This window comes from Ptychodera flava, chromosome 1 (genome assembly GCF_041260155.1).
Source record: "Ptychodera flava strain L36383 chromosome 1, AS_Pfla_20210202, whole genome shotgun sequence".
In the NCBI taxonomy this organism is placed as follows: Eukaryota; Metazoa; Hemichordata; class Enteropneusta; family Ptychoderidae; genus Ptychodera; species Ptychodera flava.
This window is the reverse complement of record NC_091928.1, coordinates 4,225,645-4,251,447: the sequence shown is the minus strand read 5'-3', so window position 1 is coordinate 4,251,447 and position 25,803 is coordinate 4,225,645. Positions and strand designations below refer to the sequence as shown.

Below are 25,803 nucleotides of genomic sequence, written 5' to 3'. Positions count from 1 at the left end.
GCAAATGTCATTACAAATACAAAAATGAATATTGTTAAGCGCGGGGAGCTCGGAGAAGCGAGAGAGTCGTTCACTTCCGCCACGCTGTAACCATGACTGCATTATCAGCAGCCACGGTCAAAGGTCAAAGTAATGCATTTTACGCATGCGCACATATCCATTAAATTTCAAAATGGCGGTGAAATCAAACTTGTATGTGTTGTATGTTACTCCCAAGTAATTTTCGAAACCAGCGGAGATCGTCTCGAAAGATACCTTGCATGAAGTTGTAAAAAGGTCTTGACTCATGAGTGTCATAGAAAAATTCATAAAATCAGGGTAAGTACAAAATAGTTCTCTGTTTGACCTTTAGGTACTCTGAACGTCGATCCGTTGACATCGAACAAATGCTCAAAAACTTGTTTTGACACGACTGAGTTTCAGCGCAATGGTGGGATGTTTAGAGATTTAAACTATCAGTTTCATGGATAACAGTAACTTCCTTCTCAAGTTAATCGGTTTAAATTTATCGCATAGGTGATAGATGCCACTATTACTTAAAGATCGGCGGTACAGGTTTATGAGGAGCCAGGAGAGAGTTCTTGAGTTTCCGAAATCCGTTCATGGCACCCACATAATTACAGATAATGAGTGGTAGAGTTAAAGGTAGCTGGCCGGTCCTGTACTCATTTATCATTGTATAAACGCAGGTTGGGTTGCTTTTAACCGAATTCTTCCAAGGACAGTATGTCCCGTCGTTCTTGTCCAGGCAAGCATCGATCGCCCCCATAGACATTCGACTAAATCCAAGCAAACCGTCACTGATGCAACCTGTACAATCAGTTGTGTTGTGCGGTTTGTCATCTCATTGAGTCGAAAGCCCGTGTAGTCGTCTATGGTTAGATACATGTCAGAAGGCCTTTGGGTTACAGAGGTCTTCTGCCCTGAGACCAAGGCCGAACCAAAGTCTCCTGATGGATGCAGGACTAGCAATAATTTTAATAAAAACTGAGCGTAAAGATACGGACAAATGTACAAATTAATCATAGTAATGTCATTGGTGACATTCAAGCAAACATCTTTATCATCATCATAATCACCATGGTAGTTGAAGCAGGTATCAGAATCATATTTGACTCAGATTACTGTTATTCAGAGGCAAACTGCAGCTGTTTTCTACATATTCCCTGCCATATTTTTGAAATTTGTCAGAAGGTGGAGTGAAAGTTCAAGCTGCATATAACTGTCCTCAAACTAGAGAATGTTGATTAACCCCCCCCCCCCCACTAACTCGTAAATTCCCTCTTGCTAATGACTTCCCTCTTCCCATGAAATCTTCCCCTCTTTGCACCTTCCTACTCCTGAAACCAATGCGAAATCCAGAGGCCCTCATTCTATTGTGTTGAACAGCATAACTGTCATCAATTTTAAATCACATGAAAGATTCTGACAATTGTTTTACTGTGTGTCTGATATTCGATATCACCAAACACATCAGATTCATAAAACTTTTTATTATGCATCTACCATCGAGAACAATAGAATTATGCATGTGCTAAATAAGCCTTACGAATGCCCGTTCTGTCACACTAACTTTCCAGGTGCCCCTCCCCTTGCGACTTCATCTATGCATTCACCGCTGAACATTTTCAAGGGACACATTGGATGATTGCCAGAATACGTCTCACATTCTGTACATGTAGTGGACAGGCTATCCAGAAGCGCATCTAAGCTAGCGTTCCATACATGTACTTGCATTATAAATGGAAAGTACAATTATTGACAATGCACGAAAACTGTTAATATTTGATGCCAGACAAACGTTAGATGTATCATAATAAGGCCAAAAAAAGAAAAAGAAATGTTTCTGGTCAGCGCGCGCGTCACTTGAACAACAGCGCGTCACCCTTTTTTTTCTGTTTGTGGCCGGCGGCCGTGGCTGACACCAAACCACAATGGCTGAAGAGAAAGAGAAAATTCTGTGGGGGGCATGATCAGTGACTGCATGAACAGTATATATGTGACTATATTGATAAAACTATAAAACTGACCCTCCTCCCTCCCTTGAGGGAAAAAAAATAAAATAAAAAAAATAAAATGCGCGTCGCCGCACCATTTTTTAAAGGGAGACCTGACCAGAAACATTTCTTTTTTTTTTTTTTGGCCTAAGGTTATTACAAAAGTAATGCAAAGGATGCACTTTGACATACGTGTAGTGCATTGCTCACATCAGGCGATACGCTTTGCCAATGTCCTCTTGCATCCGTTGTGGTATTTTGGTAATAACCTCATTATCTTTGCAAATAGACATGCTACCTGCTGCCCTCTATTACTTAACATTATCAACCAGATTTATGGCAATCTGCATCGACAGCATCATTGACTTCACCTTTGTAACATCAAAGATTAGTCCTTTCAGGCCTAAGCCCCTATAGGGGTAGCTCTGGTAAGTGACCAAAAAGTCAGGCCTGAAAGGATTAAACCTGAGCTGCTGGTATGCTCTAACAACAAAGTTGTCAATGGAAACAATCACTATTCACCTGTCATTTGTAAAAATCTCTTCATCCAGTCTTGCTTTAGCAATTCATAATGTTAACCCTTTCACCCCCAGTTCCCCGTATATAGGTCCAACTTTACCATAGAAAACAATGGATTTGGGACAAACCATGGTGGTGAAAGGGTTAAAGGAGCAAACTAACTTGTATGTGAATGTTGCATGCTCAGTGCTAGCCTGGTCAGCTTTGAAGTGTGAAAGTTTGTGCAAATGTACTGGTTTGTTTTGTTTTTCTATTCAGGTTGTAGATGTATTATAATCCAAAAGTACATGTATAGCAGTGTAAATCATGATAATGAACACACTGTGCCATCACAAATACAAAGAGTAAACCCTCATCACAGTCATGGCACTTTGCGGTAATGCATTCAAGATTCAAAATGGAACAAAATTTGAAGCTTTCATATGAATCATGACATACCATCATTTGTCCTATACACTGTTGTCTGTTTTCAATGACACTCATGAAATAACAAAACTTCTACCAATATATCTTGATGGCAGTTTATCATGAGCCACAATTTCTGCCTTTTCAGGGTAGACCCCTTTGCCGAAGACCCCTTACCTACAGCATACTACCATCCATCTCTTGAGAGAAAATTGAAAAAAGAAGAAAAGAAGGTGAGGAACTTTTCAGATGATTAGTTTGGTTGTTTATAAGTCAACACAAAGTTCAGTGTAAAATTAATTTGTGGTAGTTATATGTCTTAAGGCCAAATAAAAAAAAAATATTTGCGTTTCAGGTAACCTGACCTTGCCTCTGACCTCTGAAGTATTTCTGCCTTTACAAAAATCATGTATGACTTTGCCAAATTTTGCTGCATTTTGATGAGTCACACTTAAATATAAGTAAAAAGTGAAAAGGTGTTACCCACTGACCAACCATATTTCATGAGGGCATGTTAATGTTTAATTGTGCAAAGTATACTTTTAGTTTCTTTACATTTGCATTAAGGTGGAGCTGCATGTTGCCAACACAGTTTTTTTCAAAGCAATATTTCTCATCAAAGATGACAAGGAACCCCCTCATACTATATATTTTCAAAAAGCAGAGACTCTAAAGTTTAGTATGGTAGCAGTAGTTTACTCGAAGGATGAAGTGGGTGTATATTTGGGGTAAAAAACCTCAATTTTGGTATTAATGATAAAAATTAATTTAAGTCAAAAACTTGACGCTATTTTCTGAAATGTAATATTTCACTTGAAAGAAGAGTATATGTAGAAAAAAACTACTATTTTATTTGGCATTATCTATCCTCATTCTAAAATGGTAGGGGTTTAAAGACTGACACTCAAAAAAATTGATTAAAATCATGATAAGCAAAATTAAAATGCCTCTTATTCAAAATGTAAGAACTTTATTGCCAAACAAAATAGTCGTTTTGTAATATAGTATTTAAAGAACATAATGTAAAAATTTCAGAAAATTCGACCCAGCCAGAGTGAAGTTAAATTCTTTGGAAATTTTGAAATTGGGAGGTAAAAGAAGCCAAGAAATCGGGTGATTTGCATACATTTGCATAAATTAAACATTCTTTATCACGCAACTTTCAACTGCTTGACAACCTAATAGGTGAACCCAACCAATATTTTAATTTTGGGTTAACAAATTAATTAAAGTTGAATAAATATTTGCAAAAACGTGATTTTTGAGCAAAATATGCTGTGTTGGGTGCAGCACCCCGTTAATATGGCATGGGTATGACAGGTACTTATAGTAAGATAAACAAGAGCAAATGTATTCATTATAACTATGAATGTTAAAACTACTTTTTATTTTTTATTTCTTTATATCTTTGATTGGCCCTGAAAGTTTGTTTTTATGAGTAGTCCATTGTGTTTTTGATGTATTGAGTGTTGTTCAGATATATGTATAGCAGTAACTTCAGTAATGCCAGCAACATTGAAATCGAAACTCGCAATTGTGTCTACTTTCAACTCAAATGCACTCTCTTAAGAGTGGCCTGTTCAACTCTAATATAATTCCAACTTGCTCTTGCATATATGGTAAATGATAAAAAGTTTATTTTTACAATTTTTTCTGCTCCATAGATATGCTTGAGTCCAGAGAGGCCAATCAAGCTGAAAGTTGGTGAAACTAAAGACAGACAAACTGGCCCAAGTCCTGGAGCAGAAAAATTCCTCCAAAAAAACAACTTTCTCCTTGATAGAGAGCTTCCAACACACGACACACCAAGTCCAAGGGATACATCTTCCAAGTTCAATGAGTCATGGGCATCCAGTGAGAGACCATCCACTATCATAACACCAGAACATGACAGAGCGCCCTCAATGACAGTGCCATCACTGGGTATGACAGATCTTTTGGCAAGTACTAGGGAGATTTTAGACGAGTTTGATCAGAGGAAACAAGTGCCTCAACCACCACAGCCAGACAACTCAACCTTAGCAAGGTGAGCATAGTTTTGCTTCCGGGTACGGTACATTTACAACATTCAATAGTCTAAAATTACATAATTCTTTGTTTTGCAAATTATGAATGAAGGGGGAGAGGTAAGTGATTGAAAGACATTCACACAAAACTTTAATGTAAGATCAGTTTGCCTTCTCTCATATAATATGCACATTCCTTCAATATGACATTAAACTGGTCCAATAATCATTTCCATTCAAGGTAATACATTACCAGGTCCATGGGACATTTGAGATTTACAAATTTAAGTAGGACCATCCTGAACCACTGATAGTTAGTGGTGGTACCAGGTGTCCGGAATGGGTAAACGTACCCTGCTAGCATGCTACACCCGTCAGGATTGGTCCCAAAATTGTCTAAATATTGTATGAAGTGATACAGTTTATGAATCACTGTAATAAGTCAAAGCCGGGAATGCTGTCGTTAATCATTTGAGTGACCGAGGTGTCATATTTGGCCACAATGTCATCATATCGACCGTAGAACTTTTTGAAAGTCCTCACGAGTCTTTTGGATGTATATCCCTGTTTCACTAGTTTTGATACCAATAAGCTGTGTCTCATTTGAAAATCAGCATAGGAATCACAAGCCCTACATATCTGAGAAGTTGAGACACATACACACCATAAGCAGGTGCATGACAGATATTACTTGATAAGTAGGGATAATTTATGATTTCAAAATCGAAATCATCCCTTTTGTCATACAGCTTAGTGTGAAGCCATTGTACCCACTTGTAGGAACAGATCAAGATACGAAGCTGAGTTCTTACTCTCAGTTGTTTCTTTAATTTCCAATTCATCAGGGTAGATATGATGTAAGTAATTTGATATGTCTGGATTGTCTAGACTAATCAGATCATCGATATATCTGTGCGTGTTGTTAAAACGCCTTGTAGTCTTTAGACCCTGCTTTGTAGAGAGATTGTAGGAACTCTGCTTCATATGAATAGAGAAATAAGTCAGCAAGAAATGGTGCACAATTGTACCCATTGGTATGCCGATAGATTGTTGAAAGGTCATACCACCAAATTTAACAAATATGTTGTCGATTAAAGAAATTGAGCATGTTAATAATTTCTTCATCTGTGTATTTGTGCTGGGCATCCATGTTGTTTCTAAAATAACCTGACCTGTGTTTGATGGTGACATATTGGTACCTTCTACTGCCATTTTTATGCAGGAAAGCTTGTTTAACAAGAGATGACAGCCTTGTTTTAAGTTTATCGTGGGGAATTGTGGTGTATCGTGTGGAAAAGTCAAATGTTCGGATTGACCTGTGCTTGTTTTTCTTGACTTTTAAATCATGCAACAATTCCTTTGAATATTTTAGTATCCACATTTGATTCAACCTAGGTATTTCATACACTTTGTCACAATGTCAAAAAAGACCATTATTGATGGTTGTTAAAATTATAGTCAATAATTGTGACAGATGTTTACTAATGCAATTGCTTGATCCTGCAATAAAACGTGTTTGTAGGGGGTGCGTGTGTAGTTTAGGTATCTAATACAACATAGGCAGTGTTTTGTCCTTCTCTTCAAAGGAATGCCAAATTCATTGAGCACAGATGAATGGTTTGAAAAAATGTCTTCATCAGTGAGGGAGGAAAGAGTGTAGGTTGTATTACTCTTATCTGAATGAAGATTTAATTCATCTATTATACACTGGATATAATAATTCCTACAGACAAAGATAATGTTGTTTGAAGCTTTGTCTGCAAGAAATACAACATGTTCTTTGTGTAAGCATTGAGGCATGCTTTGACAGACGGGTCAATACTGAGGAAGTATTTACACCTTTAGTGTGAGAACGGAGATGTGAAATACGTGATTTTAATTTGTCTCTGACTTTGCTCTGCCAGTCAGAGAGGCATTCCACATCAACTTCCTCAACTGCAGCCCACTGTCTTGCATATTTTCCCGTGATAATTTTGAAATTAAATTTGAGGCTCTCGATATTTTGGGCCATATTGAAAGAGTTGCTGGAGTTTAGTGTTGGTAATGATGGTCAGGTCAGCAGTTATTATGTGACCAAGTGGTTTATAGCAAAAGGGGGATGACAAGCAATTGCAAGTTCTGCTGTTGTTTGGAGGAAAGTTGAAATTTTTCAAAACATTGTTACAGTTAAAAAGTTTCCTACCAATGGTTTCTGTGTATAAGTAGGAAACTATATGTGGTTCTGGAAATTTAAAGTATGGAGGTATTTTTTTCCACAACTTTCTTATCATGAAAAATATTGCTGATGTTTATTTGGTCAATCCGTTTGTTTGCAAATTGTACATGAAATAATAAAGCTTTTTCACTGTTCAAGATTTCTGTCCTTACTGGCTTAAACAGCCGGTAATTGCTGATATCGATAATAATTTGGACTAAACGATAATCAGGGCTGTTTTGGTTGATATTCATCGTTTGAACTCTTGACAGTAACAATCTCAATTTCTGCAAGGAGCAAGCAAACAAAGTAGTTCTTATTTTGTGAACTCCTAACGGCTGATTAAGAATAGACAATAGATCACTGAACTTGGGAGGACTGCTGGTATTACCATGTCTATGCCCATGGCTACGTCGTCTTTTAGTGTGAGAGTTAAATAAACCAATCGCATTTACACGATTCCCCCTAGGGCTGGATAAATTACCCGCCCCTAGAATGTTATCGTGAAATCCATAGGGTATAGCTGTACCAATTTCAGTGATCCAATAGTGTTCACGTTGCTTGCGGTAGCTCCTGCTTAGTTTAGAACTATTGGAAGGATGATAGATTTTTTCCAATATTCGGACTTTCATGTTTAGTATGGAATGTCGAGGACCGTTAAAATGAGTGTATAGGCATGTCGGCAAGTTATTATAGCATGGTTTAATGGTTGTAACATCACTGCTGGAAGAAATTGTTTTGTCTCAATGTTAAAAGAATATCTTGATTTTGCTATTGAGCATCAGCAAACATGGACAATTCTGCAAAAAAGTTTCATAATTCTCTTTTCCTGCAAAACTTTGAAAACCTGATAGCACCCAGATATAAAACAAAGTATGCACTCACTTTTGCCTTTTCAATGGTGTAAATCAATAAGGCATGATAACTTATTCCATATATTTTATTTTTTATTAAAGACACCATGGTCAACATGCTTCTCTTGTTTTCAATTTGAACTTGTGATTGTTTCTGAGCTGTCCTTGGCATAGATACAAATGTACATGTTCAACAAGCAGATTCTACTTGTTGTAATTTATCCCATCTGGATCTGCTTGAACACATATCCATGCCAAGGTATCTCATAAACAATCACAACTTCAAGTTTAAAAACAAGTGAAGTATGTTAAGTGTAATTTTAATATTTCAAAAGTAAAGTAAGTAAGTAAAAGTAAAATTTATACAGCGCCTGAATCCAAAACAAATTGTTCTAAGGCGCTTTACAAAGAAATTTTACATAAAAGGCAACAGTGAAACAAGGTGCGATAAAAAAGGTTTAAAAGATTCAGAAATTAAAAAAAGTGACACTGGTCTAAAAAATAAGCTTCCCTGGAAAGGTAAGTCTTAACACTACGTTTAAAAGATGAAACAGTTTGACATTGCTTAATTTCCAATGGAAGATCATTCCATAGTTCTGGTGCTTCAGTCACAAATGCCCATTTTCCATAGCAGAGCTTAACTGGATTGGTTTTAAGAAGAAGTTTGTCCTTAGATCACAGATTGCGGCGAGGCTCATACCAGATGAGTAAGTTAGCAAGGTATGGTGGAGCTGAACCATTCAGAGCCTTGAAGGTGATCAGCAACAGTTTGAATTTGATGCGTTGTTGTATTGGGAGCCAGTGCAGGTTGAACAGAATTGGAGTAATGTGAGTAGACTTCCTGGATCTGGTGATCAGTCGAGCAGCTGTATTTTGAACACATTGGAGTTTCCTGATATATGTGACAGGTATACCATATAGAAGAGCGTTGCAATAGTCAAGTCGTGATATTACCAAGGCATGAATTAGTATTTTCACTGTGTCCTTGGATATATACTTTACAATGTTGTTGATGGTTCTCATATAGTAATAGGAAGCTTTACAGACTTGATTTACTTGGTTTTCCATAGACATTCGTGTGTCAAATGTGGTTCCGAGATTTCTGACTGTTGTGGATGGTAGAACTGTAATTCCTGCGATGTTCAAGGTTGGCATGTCAAACTTCTTGATATTATTACTTGAACCAAAGAATAGAAGTTCTGTTTTATCAGGATTCAATTTCAAAAGATTGATAGTCATCCATTTTTGAATACGTGATACACAGTTTTCCATGTGAGAGATGTTACTGGCAATGTCTTTCAACTTGAAGCACAGGTACATTTGTCAGTGAGGAGTCGTCAGTATTAGTCTAGGGGAGATGTATACGGTAGTAGTGTAGTAAATAAGAATGGGACCAAGTACTGATCACTGTGACAGGCCATACTGTAGAATGTAGGGTTTTGATGTACTGTTTGCTGACGATTTCTCAGATATGATGTAATCCATGACAGTGCAGTTCCTGAAATACCCATATGATATGTCAGTCGAGACAGGAGAATCAGTACGTCACACTGAGATTTGTATATTTGTCAATGAATTGTGAGTTTGGTTCTTCTCCATTGCCGTTCAGCAAGTCACCTTTTACGTTTCTCTGTTGTGATGTCATCGTTGTACCATTTGGTGTTTTGTCTTACAGTTACCTTTCACTGTCGTTCTGGTGCATATTGATTGATTATGTCCTGTAGTGTAGATGAAGAAGGATTAGTGACCACTCTCAAATTTTGTATATCATTGCAGAAATCTGGAATGTTGATGTCACATACCAGTATTTTTCTTGATGATATGATTCTTCTAATAGGACGTGGTTTAGTGATGGTAATTTTGAAAGATGCCGCATAGTGATCAGAAATCAGAGGGTCTGATACTATGATCTAATCAACAGTTGTCTCAGACACTCACGAAATAACCAAGTCTAACATGTGTCTTCGTTGATGGGTTGGTTCTTTTATATGTTGAATCATATTTGCTGAATCCAGTAAATCTTTGAAACGGCAAGTATCCCTGTCTTGGTCATTGTCAAGGTGAATATTAAAATCACCAGTGATCAGAAGTTTACCAGGAGATATACATTGAGTAGCAAGAAAATCAGTGAATTCATCCAGGAAAGAAGTGGTAGTTGATTTATTTTTGCTCGAAGGTGGAGGACGATGTAGAACAGTATTTTGCAAACATCAGATGGAGATTTAAGAGTGGCTTCGAATGTATTCGAAAGACTTGAAACTGTTTTTGTGGAACCTTGGACACACTGAGATTGGCTTTATGCAACACAGCCACACCACCGCCTCTAGACTTCAGTCTTGGAGTGTGTAACAATTTATAGCCATTCGGGGTGATCTTGCCCATTGCAAAGTGGTCACTTTCATTTCCTGTTAACCATGTTGCAGTCAGTAATACCAGATCGTAATCATTTTCTGTAACAAAGTCAGTGATCTGCAATGCTTTGTTTACAACTGATCTGCAGTTCAGAAGGCAGCTTTCAATGCAACTAGTTCGTTGTGTTGTAGGCTTGAAGTTATGAGCAAAAATCAATAGGACAGGTGACATGCTAACCTAAATGAAATTGTAGAAGATTCTGGTAGTTTGAACCAAAAGTTTGTTCATTGTTTGACTTACTGTTTTTATTTCTTCCTAGTGACTGCAGTCTATCCATAATCAACCTCCAGGTTGAAGAACTTGTTTGCATAAAAAGAGTTTCAAACCTTGATGGCATGCAAACAGTGCCAAGATGAAAGCAACACCAAAGGCCTTATTGGATTAGCAAATGATACTTTATCATGCCACACAACAAGAAAAATGTCCACAATTTCAATGCTGACATTCAGTCAAAACTGAGTGAATAGCTGTGTTGAAAATTCAAATAAAAGTTGAAACGCTGAGAGGACAAGCATGTGGTAATTCATGAATAAACTTGGTTGTGGCTATGGAGCCAATTTTTTTCTCTATTAAATATGACCAAGTCAAGTCAATTTTCCTGGGGATTTTGATCAGTCCCTCAGGGTAAACAATGACAGAGCCTTCATAGCCAGGCATTGTGTGGTGATCATTTAGTGTGCAAGAGAGCAACAAAACTTCATGTACATGTATACAAAATGGTACCGGTACTTACATGTATTTTCAATGCTATATCAAATGCAGGGATCTCAGTGTGTTTGAGTCTTTTTGAATTCATATGAAGACTATAAGCTTTATAGTAGATGTACCATACTAGCATACACCTAATGAATAACAAAAGGGACCAAATGAAAAATGTTTTTTTGCTGAGAAGTACATGTACTTTGAATAAACATTACCATTACTGCATTGCTTTCATTAAAAAGAATGGTATTTCCTTCTGAACGTACAGATACATACACAGATTTCGATATGGGGAACCTAAAAGTCGAGAAGAGAGACAGAAAGAAAGTGAGAAGAAAAGAGATTTCTGGTGGATGTCTCCTGCTGACAAAACATCAACTACAGATGATGTGAGTCTTAGAGGGCGCAGTCCACGCAAGGGACAACGTAATGTGACAAAGTCACCGAGGACAAAGTCACCCAGAAGAGCAAGGTCTGCTGGTAAAAAGAGCGTAGCATCTACAACATCAGTGAGTAACTTTAATCACTTAATCAAAATCAGTATTTAAGGTATATTAGCTGTAACTTTTGAAATATCTTTAAGAATTCTTTTCATACTTGTAAAATACATGTACATGTACATGTTTTTGCTCAATGTATGTTGAAATGGCTTCTCAACACAGCCTATATGTACGGTATACACCAGTAATGGCCCATCTTATTGTTGACAACTATATTGTAGTCTTGACAAGAGTTTTGTCAAAGATAACATTGCATGATGTACTCAATGCATTGTATTGCCAAGGTTAATAGTAATACTTTGTATTCAACATTCTACAAAGAGACTGAAGAAGAAAAGTACTTATTTCATTGAACAAATACTAGTGTAATGAAAATATTGTCAAAAGTTATCACTATTGTCCCATTACTATGCCCTCATCAAAACTGATAAATTTCCTGAAAGCAGTGACAGAAAAGCGTTAAGTATTATGAAACTTGATATGTAGCAATACTGAAAAAACGACACTGTCATGTAATATGATGTTTATACAATAGTTAGGATACACTATCCGCTGCAGTAATAATCCACTGATTAATGGAAGATTAGAATTTGTTAAAAGAAAAATATTTGCAGAGAAAATCACAGTAGTCTGCCTATACCCTGCTACTATGGATTATTAACATTGATGTTATTATTTATATCAAACTGGACTTCAACATTCTATTTACCCAACTTTTAATCCATTTCCTGTATCTATCTGAAGATTTGACCATAGTTCAGAAAGATGGATCTAAAATATCAATGTGATCACTGAATTACATTTGCTTCATCATGACAGCACAATTGTTTATCCCATTACAGTAGCTGTTAAAGCCCCAGTATTTGTAACTTTTAACCTTTTATGTTCGAAATTACATGTTATTCTCTTACATCCATCGTGAAATGTTGTTCAGTAAAGAAATAAGCCAAATTTGTGCTCCTGTAGTGACATACAAACGCTAAATATTGCCGATCGAGTTGGATTGCCGCGCGGGTTTGTTGACAACTTTGTAGGCTGTGCACGTGACCGAGAACGCCGATACTGATGACATCATCTAGCCTGCAACTCTGGGGCCATGCCATGCCACGCCACACTGCCTGGGTAATCGCCCATGGTCGCCGGCAGAATGACCTGCGAATGGTTTTATTTTGTTCTTCTCTGTTCAAATACGTACTTAAACTTTGGCAGAGGAGGCTGACAAGCTGACATTCTATTCTGGTACAGTGTGCGTTATATACGGATTATTCAAACAGCAGTCGGCAGTGCACCGATGCGCACCCTGCAGTTGGTCACTCAGAGTCGGATACTCCGGGTACCGATGTAAAATCAAGACGACACTATATACACTTGGCTCACTTCTGTAGGCAAATAGCTATCAAAATTGAGTAACTTGAAGTAATAAATTTCAGCTGATTGTCGCTTTAGCGGCAAGGTGATTGCGAAATCGAAGCAACATAGTTTGGCAATGTATGGTAGGCTGTCGAATGCAGTGAACGCGATGGCCTTTGGCAGCAAGTAAGGGAACCGTCAGTATTTATGATGTGGGGGTCATTCAAAAATTGAAAGTTATAAGGGGGTGCTCACAAAATGTTTTTTCTTTGTCTTACTCTGTCCTCAATGACATAGTGATTAGTTGATAATAAATATTTGACTCTGATACATATTAAATAAAAAGAAAATAAATACTCAAACAGTACAAAGAAATATCAACTAGATGATGCAAGGCAAAAAAAACTACAAGTACATGTAGCTGCTACTACTAGCAGTACTTATTATGATAGAGAAGATAGTGACGATGAGAATGATATCGTTGTTCATGTACGCAATGGCACCAGCGACAGTAAAGATGAGGATCAACAGTGGTGATGATCATGTCACACAGTAGTTTTCTGCAGTCGTTACCAGGGGTGGAAGGAGAGGTGGGTCATGGAGAAATGTTCTTGACAGATATCACTATAAGTGCACAGGATCTAGGACAAAACTGAACTGTTGTGAATTCATCCTTTATATTATCGTAGAAATGTATATTTTATTTGACAAGAGTTCAACAACAATTTGGACATTTAACCATACCATAATGACATGCTACCCATCCAAATTTAACAATACTATATGGTCGGAGACTGGTATTAGGTGAGCTTTATATCTACATATTGTTACATGGGCTAAGGTAAGCCAAACTTTCTGTTAGAGAGGGGGTTACTCAAAGTCATCATGGTTGGCTTGGGTGTGACTCAAAATTTCGGAGTTTCTAATGTAATTCCTCCGACCCCCAGGTCGTAAATAATGACGGCTCCCTAAACAGCTGTGAACCCCTGAGTTGGAACGATCGGGACCAGTATACGCACTGCTGTATCTCAGCGAAAATTTAGAAAAAAAATCAATGGAGCTACTGCTAAGAAATTTACAGACTCTTGGCTCTTGATGCATCAGTTACTAAGCTTTTATACTGGTAAGAAGGCATTCTGAATACAGCGGTAAATTTCCTCCCAAACGAGAAAGGATAACACGCGGGCATTCTGCAATGGACGCTGTCAATTTTACCTTGCTGCAGGCCCCACACCAATCTCGGCCCGGCCCCGCTGCACTTGTGTACTACCTCCATGTAGTACAGCCTTACAGGACTAGTAGCCGGCCAAACACACAAAAAACAACGCCGCAGTGTAAAATCCGTAGGTCAGAACCATTGATCATAAATTTTCAGAACCAGTGATGTTTAAAAGTTTTGTATTGATCACTTCATTTAGGTTTATGTGAATGACTTTCTCAATTGTCCCGGGCATTGTCAATGCAAATTTGGGGCCTGCCTTAGCTCCCTCCGATCGTCTGTAGACTACAGCCAAAATCACAGTCCTAAGCAAATTGTACAGTTGTGAAAGTCAGATACATGTATCATGAATTTTATACAAAAATATAAACAACAGAATCAAACCAAGAGGTTAGTTTGCTGTCGGGCCGGGTGCGCAGGGGACGACTTTGCAGTGAGGCCGGGATCTCTCTTGTGTTCGAACTTCTAAGCTTACAATGCCTGGAGCTCCATCGCATCGCAGCTAGCCGATAATTGTACTACTGTAGTCCTTGTGAGGATTAGATACCCGTTACGTTCGATATTATTTGGAAATACTTTTAAATTTAATAAGTAAGACTTTTGTACTGCATTCAAGATATAATTTTTCCTTTCTGAGCGTTTTCAATTATGCCGTACGGCAACGATATGCGAAGTTGATAGGCTGTGTTGCCTGCAGCGTAGCCTGGCCGTACACAAAACTTCGTTTGAGTAGACGGAGCAGAATCAGTCCCGTCATTTATTTTCAACGAAATTTTCATTATACTCCATAATGGAAGAAACGACTAGTACAATGATTACAATGGTGAAGTGTTGAATTTTTATTCATATATGTTTTTTTCTCTCAATTCATTCAGCAAACTTGATCTCCGTACCGTCGGTCACAACGTGCAGTGCCTTGCATGCAGCTTACAATCGACTGCCTCCGTCGTTAGTTTAGCTGTTCAAGACGTTTGTTTGCACGGCTCATTATAGTCGGAACAATCTATAAACACTAACATATTTATATCTTTCCGGTATTTCACCCAACTTTCACGCGTTTTTAGCTGAGTCTCCAGTTTCGATGGACCAGACCTTTTCGAAGAGCGTATGGTTTCTACGGACGCCACAGTAAAACTTGCGTAGATGTGGTTGAGCATGCGCGGTGGTGTGATTACGTTTCGTTTCGTGTGTCAACAAAGCTGACTTCTGGTCCGGACAAGAAGTCATTTTTCACTCCTTTTACTGTTAATCGTGAGGCGGGCTGGGCATGCAAACCATGCGATTCAGTATTAATTATGGTCTACTTTCACATACTGAGGATGTCATTTTAATCAAAAATATGAAAAAAATTGTTAAAAGTTACAAATACTGGGGCTTTAATATTACTTTTGCTGGCATTTGTTTGACATTTTGCGTAATCTTTCATGAAGACATTCATCATAGTCCTTACTGTGAAATGTCAGCCATGTTTTTTACTGTCAATTTTTATTGTTTTCTCATAAAACAAATGAATGTGTGAAGATGTGACTTAAAATGGCTTCAGATATAATGTGAAGTCTTCCTTTGAACTTCAAGAGAATTCCCTTTTGATAGAAAAGACATTGTTGACAATGTAGTGTACCAGTGTTTTCCTTTGCTATATGGTTGAACTTTAATAACATTGTGCTGGAGCATAACTCAATTAGAAGACTCACACTTGACTATTTTATTTATCATAGTTCTTGCTTTTCTTCACAGGGTGATACCAGTTCATCTCTAGCTATACCTATGTACATACAAGGTGACAGGTTGACCCTTGACCTCCAGGACCGAGCTCAGAGACTTCTTGAAAAGAGGTAAAGTATGACATTTTGCCATGTATAACATTTCATTGTCATGGCCAACTATTGTAATGTAATGCCAGTGTACAAAGGGATTCTGTTTATATCTTCCATCCCCAAGTTATGTCTCTATCATTCTCTATCCTAAAGTTGAATCTATACACAGATACATGGTGAGAAACGGTTGAAGCATATCTGTTATGAGAATATTGCAGTATAGCAGTCATGTGCATGTACCATACACATGGGATTTTGTGATTTTTGGAGAAAGAAACGAAAAACAATAGCTTGTATGTGCGAGGTAGATGGTAATTTTTTCAATGCTTCAAATCCTGGAAAAGTTGCAATACAGAAAACTTTCTGCCTTTTCTGCTTGATTTGTATCCAATAAAGAAATGCTTTCAGTTGGCTGGCTTGAAATGGTGTACAATACAGCACAGGAATAATTCTAATTTGATAAAGCTTGTGAACCTGTGAAAATCAAAATCTAAATTAAATCTCAATTGTGGCATATCCTTGATTATTTTGAGGCATGGTGTTACATACCTTTGCCATTTCCCATTGCATATATATCTACATTCCACAGGATGGTTACCATAGGATTGTATTTTTAGCCTTGTCTGCATTCCTATATTCCTAAACCGCTGTTAACACATGTAAAACAAGTAAATGAGCCCTAAGTTCAATAAGATTAGTTTATAGTTCCTGCATCACTGACCTTTACTATTGAGTTGTTTTTGAACAAAAAGAAAAACGTGTGATGACAAAATTCCACCTCTACCCTAAGGAATTATTATTCCCTTGAAATTGAACAGCCACGTTACATTATGCCACGGTCCCTCCACCTTGTGGAGGGACCGTGATTATGTATATTAATCAGTACATGTAGTTTGGTTTTTCTAGCTTCAACACAGCATAAATAGACTACCCTCTGTGTAAAAGAGGAATTCAAAAATTGACAATATGGACAACTTTCAGATTGATCATCTAGCATGGCAGGACACTGATTTACAAGGATGTACAGTACATGTGTGTCAATGGAATTAGCAAATCACATTGTACACTGAAATGTCCTGATACAGTAAATACCGGTAGAACTGATTCACATAGCCAGTGATTTGAGAACCATATAATCAGACTGAGATACAAGTTAGATGACATTACAGGCCTGAAATGTTCTGTGTTAATGGTTTACCTATTTTGAAATTCATCATTTTAATATTCAGAGTAAAGAATGTTCAATCATTGATAGATTCATTGCTTCATTAAGTGACAATCTGATGTGATCATTGACTGACTCATTGCTTCATTAACAGTGACAATCCAATCATTGATAGACTCATTGCTTCATTAACAGTGACAATCCGATCATTGATTGACTCATTGCTTCATTAACAGTGACAGTCTGATCATTGACTGACCCATTGCTTCATTAACAGTGACAGTCTGATCATTGATAGCTCATTGCTTCATTAACAGTGACAGTCTGATCATTGATAGACTCATTGCTTCATTAACAGTGACAGTCTGATCATTGATAGACTCATTGCTTCATTAACAGTGACAATCTGATCATTGAAAGACTCATTGCTTCATTAACAGTGACAGTCTGTCTGATCATTGACTGACCCACTGCTTCATTAACAGTGACAGTCTGTCTGATCATTGACTGACCCACTGCTTCATTAACAGTGACAATCTGTCTGATCATTGACTGACTCATTGCTTCATTAACAGTGACAGTCTCAGTGAACCAAGAGTTAGCTCAGAGGGACTTGGAAGTACCTCAGCAACCACAAGCACATATCAAGATCCTGGGTCCAGTCAAGTATATCACTCTATCCAGGGTAAGTAATATTTATACTTTATTTCAGCAAGACAGAGAGATGTCATCTAGTAACACCATTTCAGTTATATTTGTTTTATTGAAGACATACACTTCATACTATCAAAGTATTGTACTGAATAACACAATCTTTTGTCATCATCTATCACAACTCTGAGTCCTAGTTCTCATTTGTTGACAAACACTACTCATTTAGATGATGCTTTTTTCTGGCATAGAAATGCCAAGAATGATGTCATCAATATGTCCTCAGTGCTGTGTCAGTGCATTGTCATAGTAACTAGCAATCATATATTAACTTTATATCCTCAGTGCTGTGTCAGTGCATTGTCATGGTAACTAGCAATCATATATTAACTTTATATCCTCAGTGCTGTGTCAGTGCATTGTCATAGTAACTAGCAATCATTAACTTTTCAAGTAGAATGCATCTCCAAGTCATTGTTTTGGAAACTCAAATGTTTACAATACTTTTCTACTTGTTGTTTGGACTCATTTTAAGTACAGCAGCCATGGGATATTTCAAATATCAGTAAAGTCTAGGCATTATTTTTGTCTTTCTTATCCCAAACTTTGTAAGATGGACCCTTAAGTTTAATTTTGATCACAAATGAAAATGGTTTAATTTAAAAGTTTCCTTGAGTTGAACGAAAGTACTATGAACAAAAGTTGAAAATGTTCATTTTTATAGTTCATACTACCTTAACATGAATCAACATTAACCACTATGATATCAATGAGTGGTGATCCTTTCAGGTGAATATCTCTGTTTATTGACCCCATTCAAGATAGTGATCCTTTCAGGTGTATATCTCTGTTTATTGACCCCATTCAAGATAGTGATCCTTTCAGGTGTATATCTCTGTTTATTGACAACATTCAAGGTTACTATTGATATATTGACCGTATAATCCTTAATGTTAGTGTTAGTATCAAAATTTGATGGTTGACTTCTACAAGTTAGTTTGGAGAAGGTGTGGTTTTATTTTCACCATATTGTTGTCAGCAATTGCAAGAAAAATCTGAAAGGGACAGTCAGTGTAAATAGAACAGAATATACAGTAACAACAAAATTCTCATTGCTCATACTGATATTTTCAGACTTTATATGATTGCTTCATTAGAGGCAACTTTAAATTTTACTTTAAAATGAAGGTAAACTTCCAACATTGCACATTGAGTCAGAATCATTTAATACTATATTGCCCATTCTGGTAAGTTTGAGGATTATTTCTACTCCATGACACCCAGGTCACCTACAAAGTGAAATCAGGTTTCACTGCATTGAATCAGATGCCAGTGATTGACTCTCATTGAAGATTTCAACAGATCCAATTGATTTTTACAGTATATGATAGTGAAATCTTACATTCATTTATTCTCAACATAATATTCACAGACAAAGAAAATGTTCCAAGATACAGCATAGCCCAGGGTCAATCTTACAGACCCAGAGCTAAACTAGCTCCTGAAGATGACATCCTCTACCAGTGGAGACTCAGAAGAAAGTTAGAAGTTGCCAGGCAACAGAGTGTTGACCCTACAAGACCAATCCTTGGGTCAGGTCGAAGGTCACCACCTGTGAAGCTCAGTCCACAAAAGTCAAAGGTCACAGAACTTCCTTCTGTTATTGTAACATATTTGCAGCCCATGGGATGGTGCTCATGACAGTAATATTGATGATACCCTGGTCAAGGGATGGTGCTCATGACAGTAATATTGATGATACCCGAGCCAAAGGCGAAGGTATCAGTATTACAGTCATGGGCACAAGCCTTATGGCAGGCTACAAATTTTGGTCTTGCCCTTGCTATTATGTGTTGTTAAGTTTATTACACTAAAAAATCATTGTGTTTGAAACTGCGTAGAATGTAGTCAAATGTTGTTGAGTTGTTGTTGTTGAGTTTATTTCATCAGATGAAAATACTATACATAACAAGAAAAGAGGAATGTTTACATAAACTTCAATCTGATGGGGTCACGGAAATAGTTCAATCAGAACTAGTCTCAACCGTGACCAGTGTAGCTATAATATCTGTTTAAATTAATACAAAGACGTGACTGTGTAAATATTATAAAGAATACAAATCTGGGTAGAAAGAAGTTAATTGATTATACATAAAATCTGTTAATGGACAATATTCGTGTACAAATAAACTAGCTGATATAAATAAATACATTGTATCAGTAAAATGTTGTAACTCGCCACAGTGAAATGCTCCATTTCTTGCTCAGTCAACATATATATTGAGTTGATTGTCAACTTAATGTCTAAAAAGGAAAACACTGTTCTTTGTAGCTTTTCTGGTGTACTTACTGTACAATTGTGCTAAAATGTTATCAAATTGAAACAACCTTTTTGAAGCTATGACTTTTCAGACAAAAGCCAAACAATGCACATGATGACATGGTACGCACTGAAACGAGAAGCGGTATTCCAGAATGCGGAAGCAGGCTATATCAGTGCATGGGACCGGGCAATATCACCAAGACATATTTTATCACTTTTTGTTCTACCAGTATATCACAGGATAATATGATGTGTATTAATTCATCCTACTGCTGATGCAGTTATTCAAGTAGGTACAGGAAACAATAAACACAATGCTGTAGAATACAGCACTCTGGGCAATGGAAGGGACCAATGTTTGTAATGTGGATTTCTCAAAGCATACTCTAATCAAGGCAGAATCACACAGATAATAGTTTTCAACATTGTGTTTTAGACACTGATAGTGCAGTGCATATTTACATCTGTACCATACCTAACACATCACAGCAATTAAGTTTTCCTCTGTCAATACTTGCAGGTACACTTTAACATAACACTGTGTGCCAGTATAGATGTGACACTACTCATACAGCCTTGCCTTGTTTTAAATGAACTTTTCTGATGTATTACACAATCAAAGGGTGATCAAGTGAGACTGTCATTGTCTTTCCATACCTTCCTATCGTTCAGAAAAAAGCTTATACTGGAATGAAATGTACACTCAGTCTAGTCATTTTTGTGTTCTATTGACATAGTGCAATATTTAACAATAGGATGATAGATCAAATGAAAAACACTCTTTAAAGGCAGATTTCAGTAGAAACATATCTTCCCATACCCACTTATGGTCAGGATTTTGTTTGTCCTGCTGTAAAGCTTGACTGTAGGGTTTCATTTATTGCTGGCCAGGTAACCAAATATTGCCAAGAGTGATAAAAATCAGTTTTTCACAATCATCAAGCAAGACAGAATCAACAAGCAAATGCGTGACATTAATCTGGATGTCTAAAAGCTTTACATTTTTACTGGTTTATCTTTTGATACAGGACTGGACTGCCGATGATGATGTGGACACCAAGCTGTCAGAATTCAGACAAAGGATGGCTCAACAGAGAGACTTGGCTGGGATACACTTGGCTAACAGGCAGCCAGTCAAGACACATGGAAAAGACTGTGAGACGGAGAACAAAGGAATTGATCCCATTCCACAAAGTATTGCCACCCAGACATCTCCTGGAGAAGACCAAACTACTACATGTATCTCTAATCAGCAAAATGAACATAGAGTGGAAAGTACTGCTTCTGAACAAAGACATGATTCACCACCAACAAGACTTTACAGGACACCTGTGAAACAGAAAGTATCTGAACATTCTCAGCCTCCCATTGCCAGTCCCCATATTCATCACTATGATGAATCTGGAGATGAAAATGAAGTGACTCCACACCTTCATCTTATGTGTGACCTCTTGCCATGTCCCCATCAGGTCACAGGTGAAGGGTCAACTCAAATCACACTATCCCCAGCGAGATCACACAAAGCCGCTGTAGCGAAACCTGCAACAAGCACTTCAAGAGAGGGATTGAAATTCACTGAACATGCCAGTCCAAGTAAGGCATCCAAACAATTAGATTTTGAAGATAGTGGTGAGGATGAAGGGAAGTACACCAGTGGAGACACACAGACACAGGGTAAAGAGAAAATGAAGAAAACTAAACTACCAACTGGAAAAGATGTGCAAGCAACAACAAGCACTCCAAAAACTGTACCAGGTTCTCCAATTAGTACAGCTATTGGTCAGGTAAAATTAGGATCATTTTCAATCAATGTCAGCCAGCAAAAGTTCTTCATAATTAATAAATTTTGACAATTAATCTTGTAACCCTTTGATGGTCCTTCATTGGTTCAGTCTCATTGTTTGTAATTGGAACATTGGACCTACACATTTGCTAAGCAGGGGTGAAAGTTGTAGTGTTGTCATTAACCAGCAGGATTTGTTTGTAGATCTGAGATTTTCATGTGAGAAGAGTTGTAACTGTCACATCTTATGATGTTGTATGTAATAGAGAGTAGTGATGACACTGATCACATAAATAAATGTAAGTTGGATTTCCAGTGGTTTGGGGTACCAAAAGATGAAGTTTCTTAGCACAACAAAAGAAATCTACTGATGTGATAGTACAGTAAATTGAAACCATGTATTTGTTATGTTTTGAAGGTTGTAGGAAGTAGGCTGTTTACAAGCCCTCACAAGTCTGAGCATTCTTCACCTCGTTCCAGCATGGACAGCTTACCCACAATGCAATCAACACAAAGACAAGTAGAAGGTAAGATGCATTACACTTGAGTCAACAAACTTTCTGAGAAGCAACAAATTAATACAAGATTGATTCACATGAAGGAAATGGCTTGCAATCCAGTGTCATTCAGTGTCTGGATGTTTTCATGCAGATAAGTCATGGTAGTTGTGACATCAATGGGTTCAACCCAGATATTGAATGGATCAGGGTACAAACATGTGCAAACGTGCAGAGAAATACATGTATTTCCATATGCATTTGTACACATGGGTTTGTTTGTAGTGGTATCATCAGTCTCACGTGATCTCTTGATTTACTGAGTCAGAGAACACTGTGCCGTCTTTTTATGGAAGAGTAGAACCATCACAGTAAACATTGTAGCATTGGTGTTAGTTAATGAGTTATATCACCAATCTATACAAAATGAAGGCATAGTTATCAACTTTTGCCCAGACAAAATTATCAAAATGTCTCTAGTGAGCCCATTATGTCTGTAGTGAGCCCATTATGTCTCTGAAAATTTGAGATACCCAGAACAATCAGAAGAATTCTTATTGCAAACACAAACATTCATATTCATATAATTGATGGCCTGGCATTGAATAGATGACTTATTCAATCAAATGAAATGACAAGCTTTCTGGAAACTAATCAAACATTCAAGTGAAATTGAACTTAGTAATCATGAACTATGACCTTATCAGGAGTGATGTGATTAAGATTCCCTGTGCTAAGTTGATAGTGAAGAAATTTCCAAACAAGATGCTGGTACAGTAAGCATTTTCACAGTTACTCCCCAACATTTCACTAGATCTAATTTGATCATTTTAATAGCATTTTAGTGTCTTTGGCTTTGGTTTGCCCCGGTGAATCTACAAAGATCTCTTCAAGAATCTTTCAAGATATGAATATATGCTGTAGGAGTTTCAACCCACATCTGTTGGTGCCAACACTTGAAGTACAGCCTATAATGTTGAGACACAGGTCAAATATTGGCTCACTACAGTGTCAACTTTGATATTTTCATTTCAGACGACACAGTAGTGATGTCATCGTCTGAGAGTGATGAAGACAGGGAGGATGACGACCTTTTAAAATTACTCTACAGGAAAAGAACTCACTATGAAGATCAGCTGAAGCATATTGATCAATTATTAGCTGAAAAATTACACACAAACTAATGACTAGGGACATACAGTCTCAGAGATCATTTTCAGTTTTAGATGATTGATACAATGATTACAATTTATAATATAGACCAGCTCACTCACTGCACTGTTTCTGTCAGCAAGTTGTGCTGTTCAATTCAAGAATAAACTACAAACAACTGAATAGATCATCTGTTATGGTGAAATCATATCAAATCTTATTCTTCATGTCTACAAATGAGATATATTTGCTAGTCAGTGTTCACCACAGTTATTTCAAAGGTCATGGAACAGTGTAGAAAAGTCAATACCAAATGTTGCCTTCCACTCCACCATATCATTGCAAACAATGAGAGACTACCAAATACTACCAATACAATTTTCAATCAATTTCTTCAGCTACCTTTGTTTTCACTGCAAGACCAACCACACTAATGTTTGCTGCAGTTGCTATTTATTTGTCTCATCTTTTTGGACCAGTCTCATTTCATGTAGAAAGAATCTCAGAAATAATCACTATAATTTATGGCAATCTTTTGTCATTTAATTCAATGATTTGTAATAAATGTATTTTTATAAAGAGAAGCAAATAGATCTTGCATATTTTGTCTTTATGTTCATTGGTAATTTCTCACCTCAGTTGTTTCTGACATACTAATATTATTTTCACATTGACCTTTTGACAATCCATCGAGCATTACCGGTATGAACCTCACAGTCTGACCATCAAATGTTTTTTTACATCACACTTAACCCTTACAGCAATGAAAAGTTCAGAATGAGATGGATATAGCTAATATATATGATTTATATTATTTACTCCCATCATGCATTGCAGAAGAGGTTGGCATATCAAGGGTGTAGAAAATACCAATGCATTGTGGTCCAAATGAGATGTACATTTGCTTTAAGAAGTCAAAATGGCATTTAGCTTTTATGGTTTAGAAAGGATGGGGTTGTCGGAACTGCATGTGTGCGACTTTCTTGTTTACAAACAATTTATTTTATTCATATCTAGATGCACCAAGTCAATATAGTTGCAACGTTTAAATGTTATATTCATTGTTAACAAACATGTTTTAACTTTCATCAACGGCCAACATAGCCTAGATACAGTGTCTACGTCGGTCGTAGGGGTCCCTTGCAACCTTTGACCAGAGTTCCAACGACCCCCTCCATTTAATGTTGTGTACTACTTCAAGCACACACATTTACACTGTGAAAATTGCACACCAACATGACAGTACACTAAATACTATTCAACCAACCTAATATATATATTGCTCTGTCTTTCAAACCAGGAATTGTATTATTTTTACTTCAGCGACTGGGCCAATCACAATCTTGAACTTGGAACATTTCACCTCTTAATCAAGTGGTCTCTGAGTTCATCTTAATTGTTTGAAAGTGAACCTCGCCAAACCACCATGTTAAGCAATCTCTAAAACTGACATTGGATAAATTAAAATAGCTCTGATAGGATACCGTAGACTTTGTCAGCAATCCTTGAACTGATATATGCAAAGAACTGTAATATCACTATAGAATTTATCTTAACCCAGACTGTGACTCCATTATCACTGTATGGCAGACCGACTTTGAAATGGAAAACAGTAGGATGATGTCAATCTATGGTGGCAAGATGATGCATTGTTCAACGTGTATGGACTGAGTTCAGCCTGTGACTCACTAGTTTATCAGTATGTGTACCTGATGGACTTTTAGATTTTAAAAATACTGTATTAGGTGCTATATTTGAGCCATAAAGCTCACCCAGCGTTATATACCACAATATTTTGACCAGTTCACAACATATACTGGTATGCATGAGTGATAGTGAGTGCATATATGAAGTGAACTGGTCAAAATCGAGTATACCGTCGCTGGGTGTGATTTATTGCTATTATATCATAACAGTATATTGAAATTCTGGCGTGAACGTCAAAAAGATTTTTGCTCTTGCCGAGAGCTCACGCCTGTGCCAGCCGTGGTATATTGCAAATGTACCATGGTTCTTTTCACATCTTGACCAATCAGATCACTGTATTTGTGCCATCAATTTACTGGTATAGTATTGAAGTAGGAGACATTTCAATAAATTAACATATGATTTAAGGTGTTTAGAAATCTGCAGGATGCTACTTGTGAAGATGACTAGTCAATAAACCTACACAGATATTATATTTTCTCAAAAATATACCATTGGGAAGTAAAAATAACAATATACATTTGCATCTCTTTTTAACATACATGATTTT

General features: G+C 37.1%; 1 protein-coding gene across 1 annotated transcript; it reads left to right on the top strand.

Annotated features, from left to right (window-relative positions):
* Positions 1–151: 151 nt before the first annotated feature.
* On the top strand, positions 152–24,135 carry LOC139121287 (muscle M-line assembly protein unc-89-like). The gene is made up of 10 exons (XM_070686101.1): positions 152–318; positions 3,070–3,154; positions 4,586–4,947; positions 11,358–11,598; positions 15,896–15,993; positions 17,716–17,825; positions 19,224–19,432; positions 21,143–21,898; positions 22,316–22,424; positions 23,430–24,135. Exons 1-10 carry the CDS (start codon positions 287–289, stop codon positions 23,576–23,578), a joined length of 2,151 nt encoding a protein of 716 aa, XP_070542202.1. The 5' UTR covers positions 152–286; the 3' UTR covers positions 23,579–24,135.
* The last annotated feature ends 1,668 nt before the right edge of the window (positions 24,136–25,803 follow it).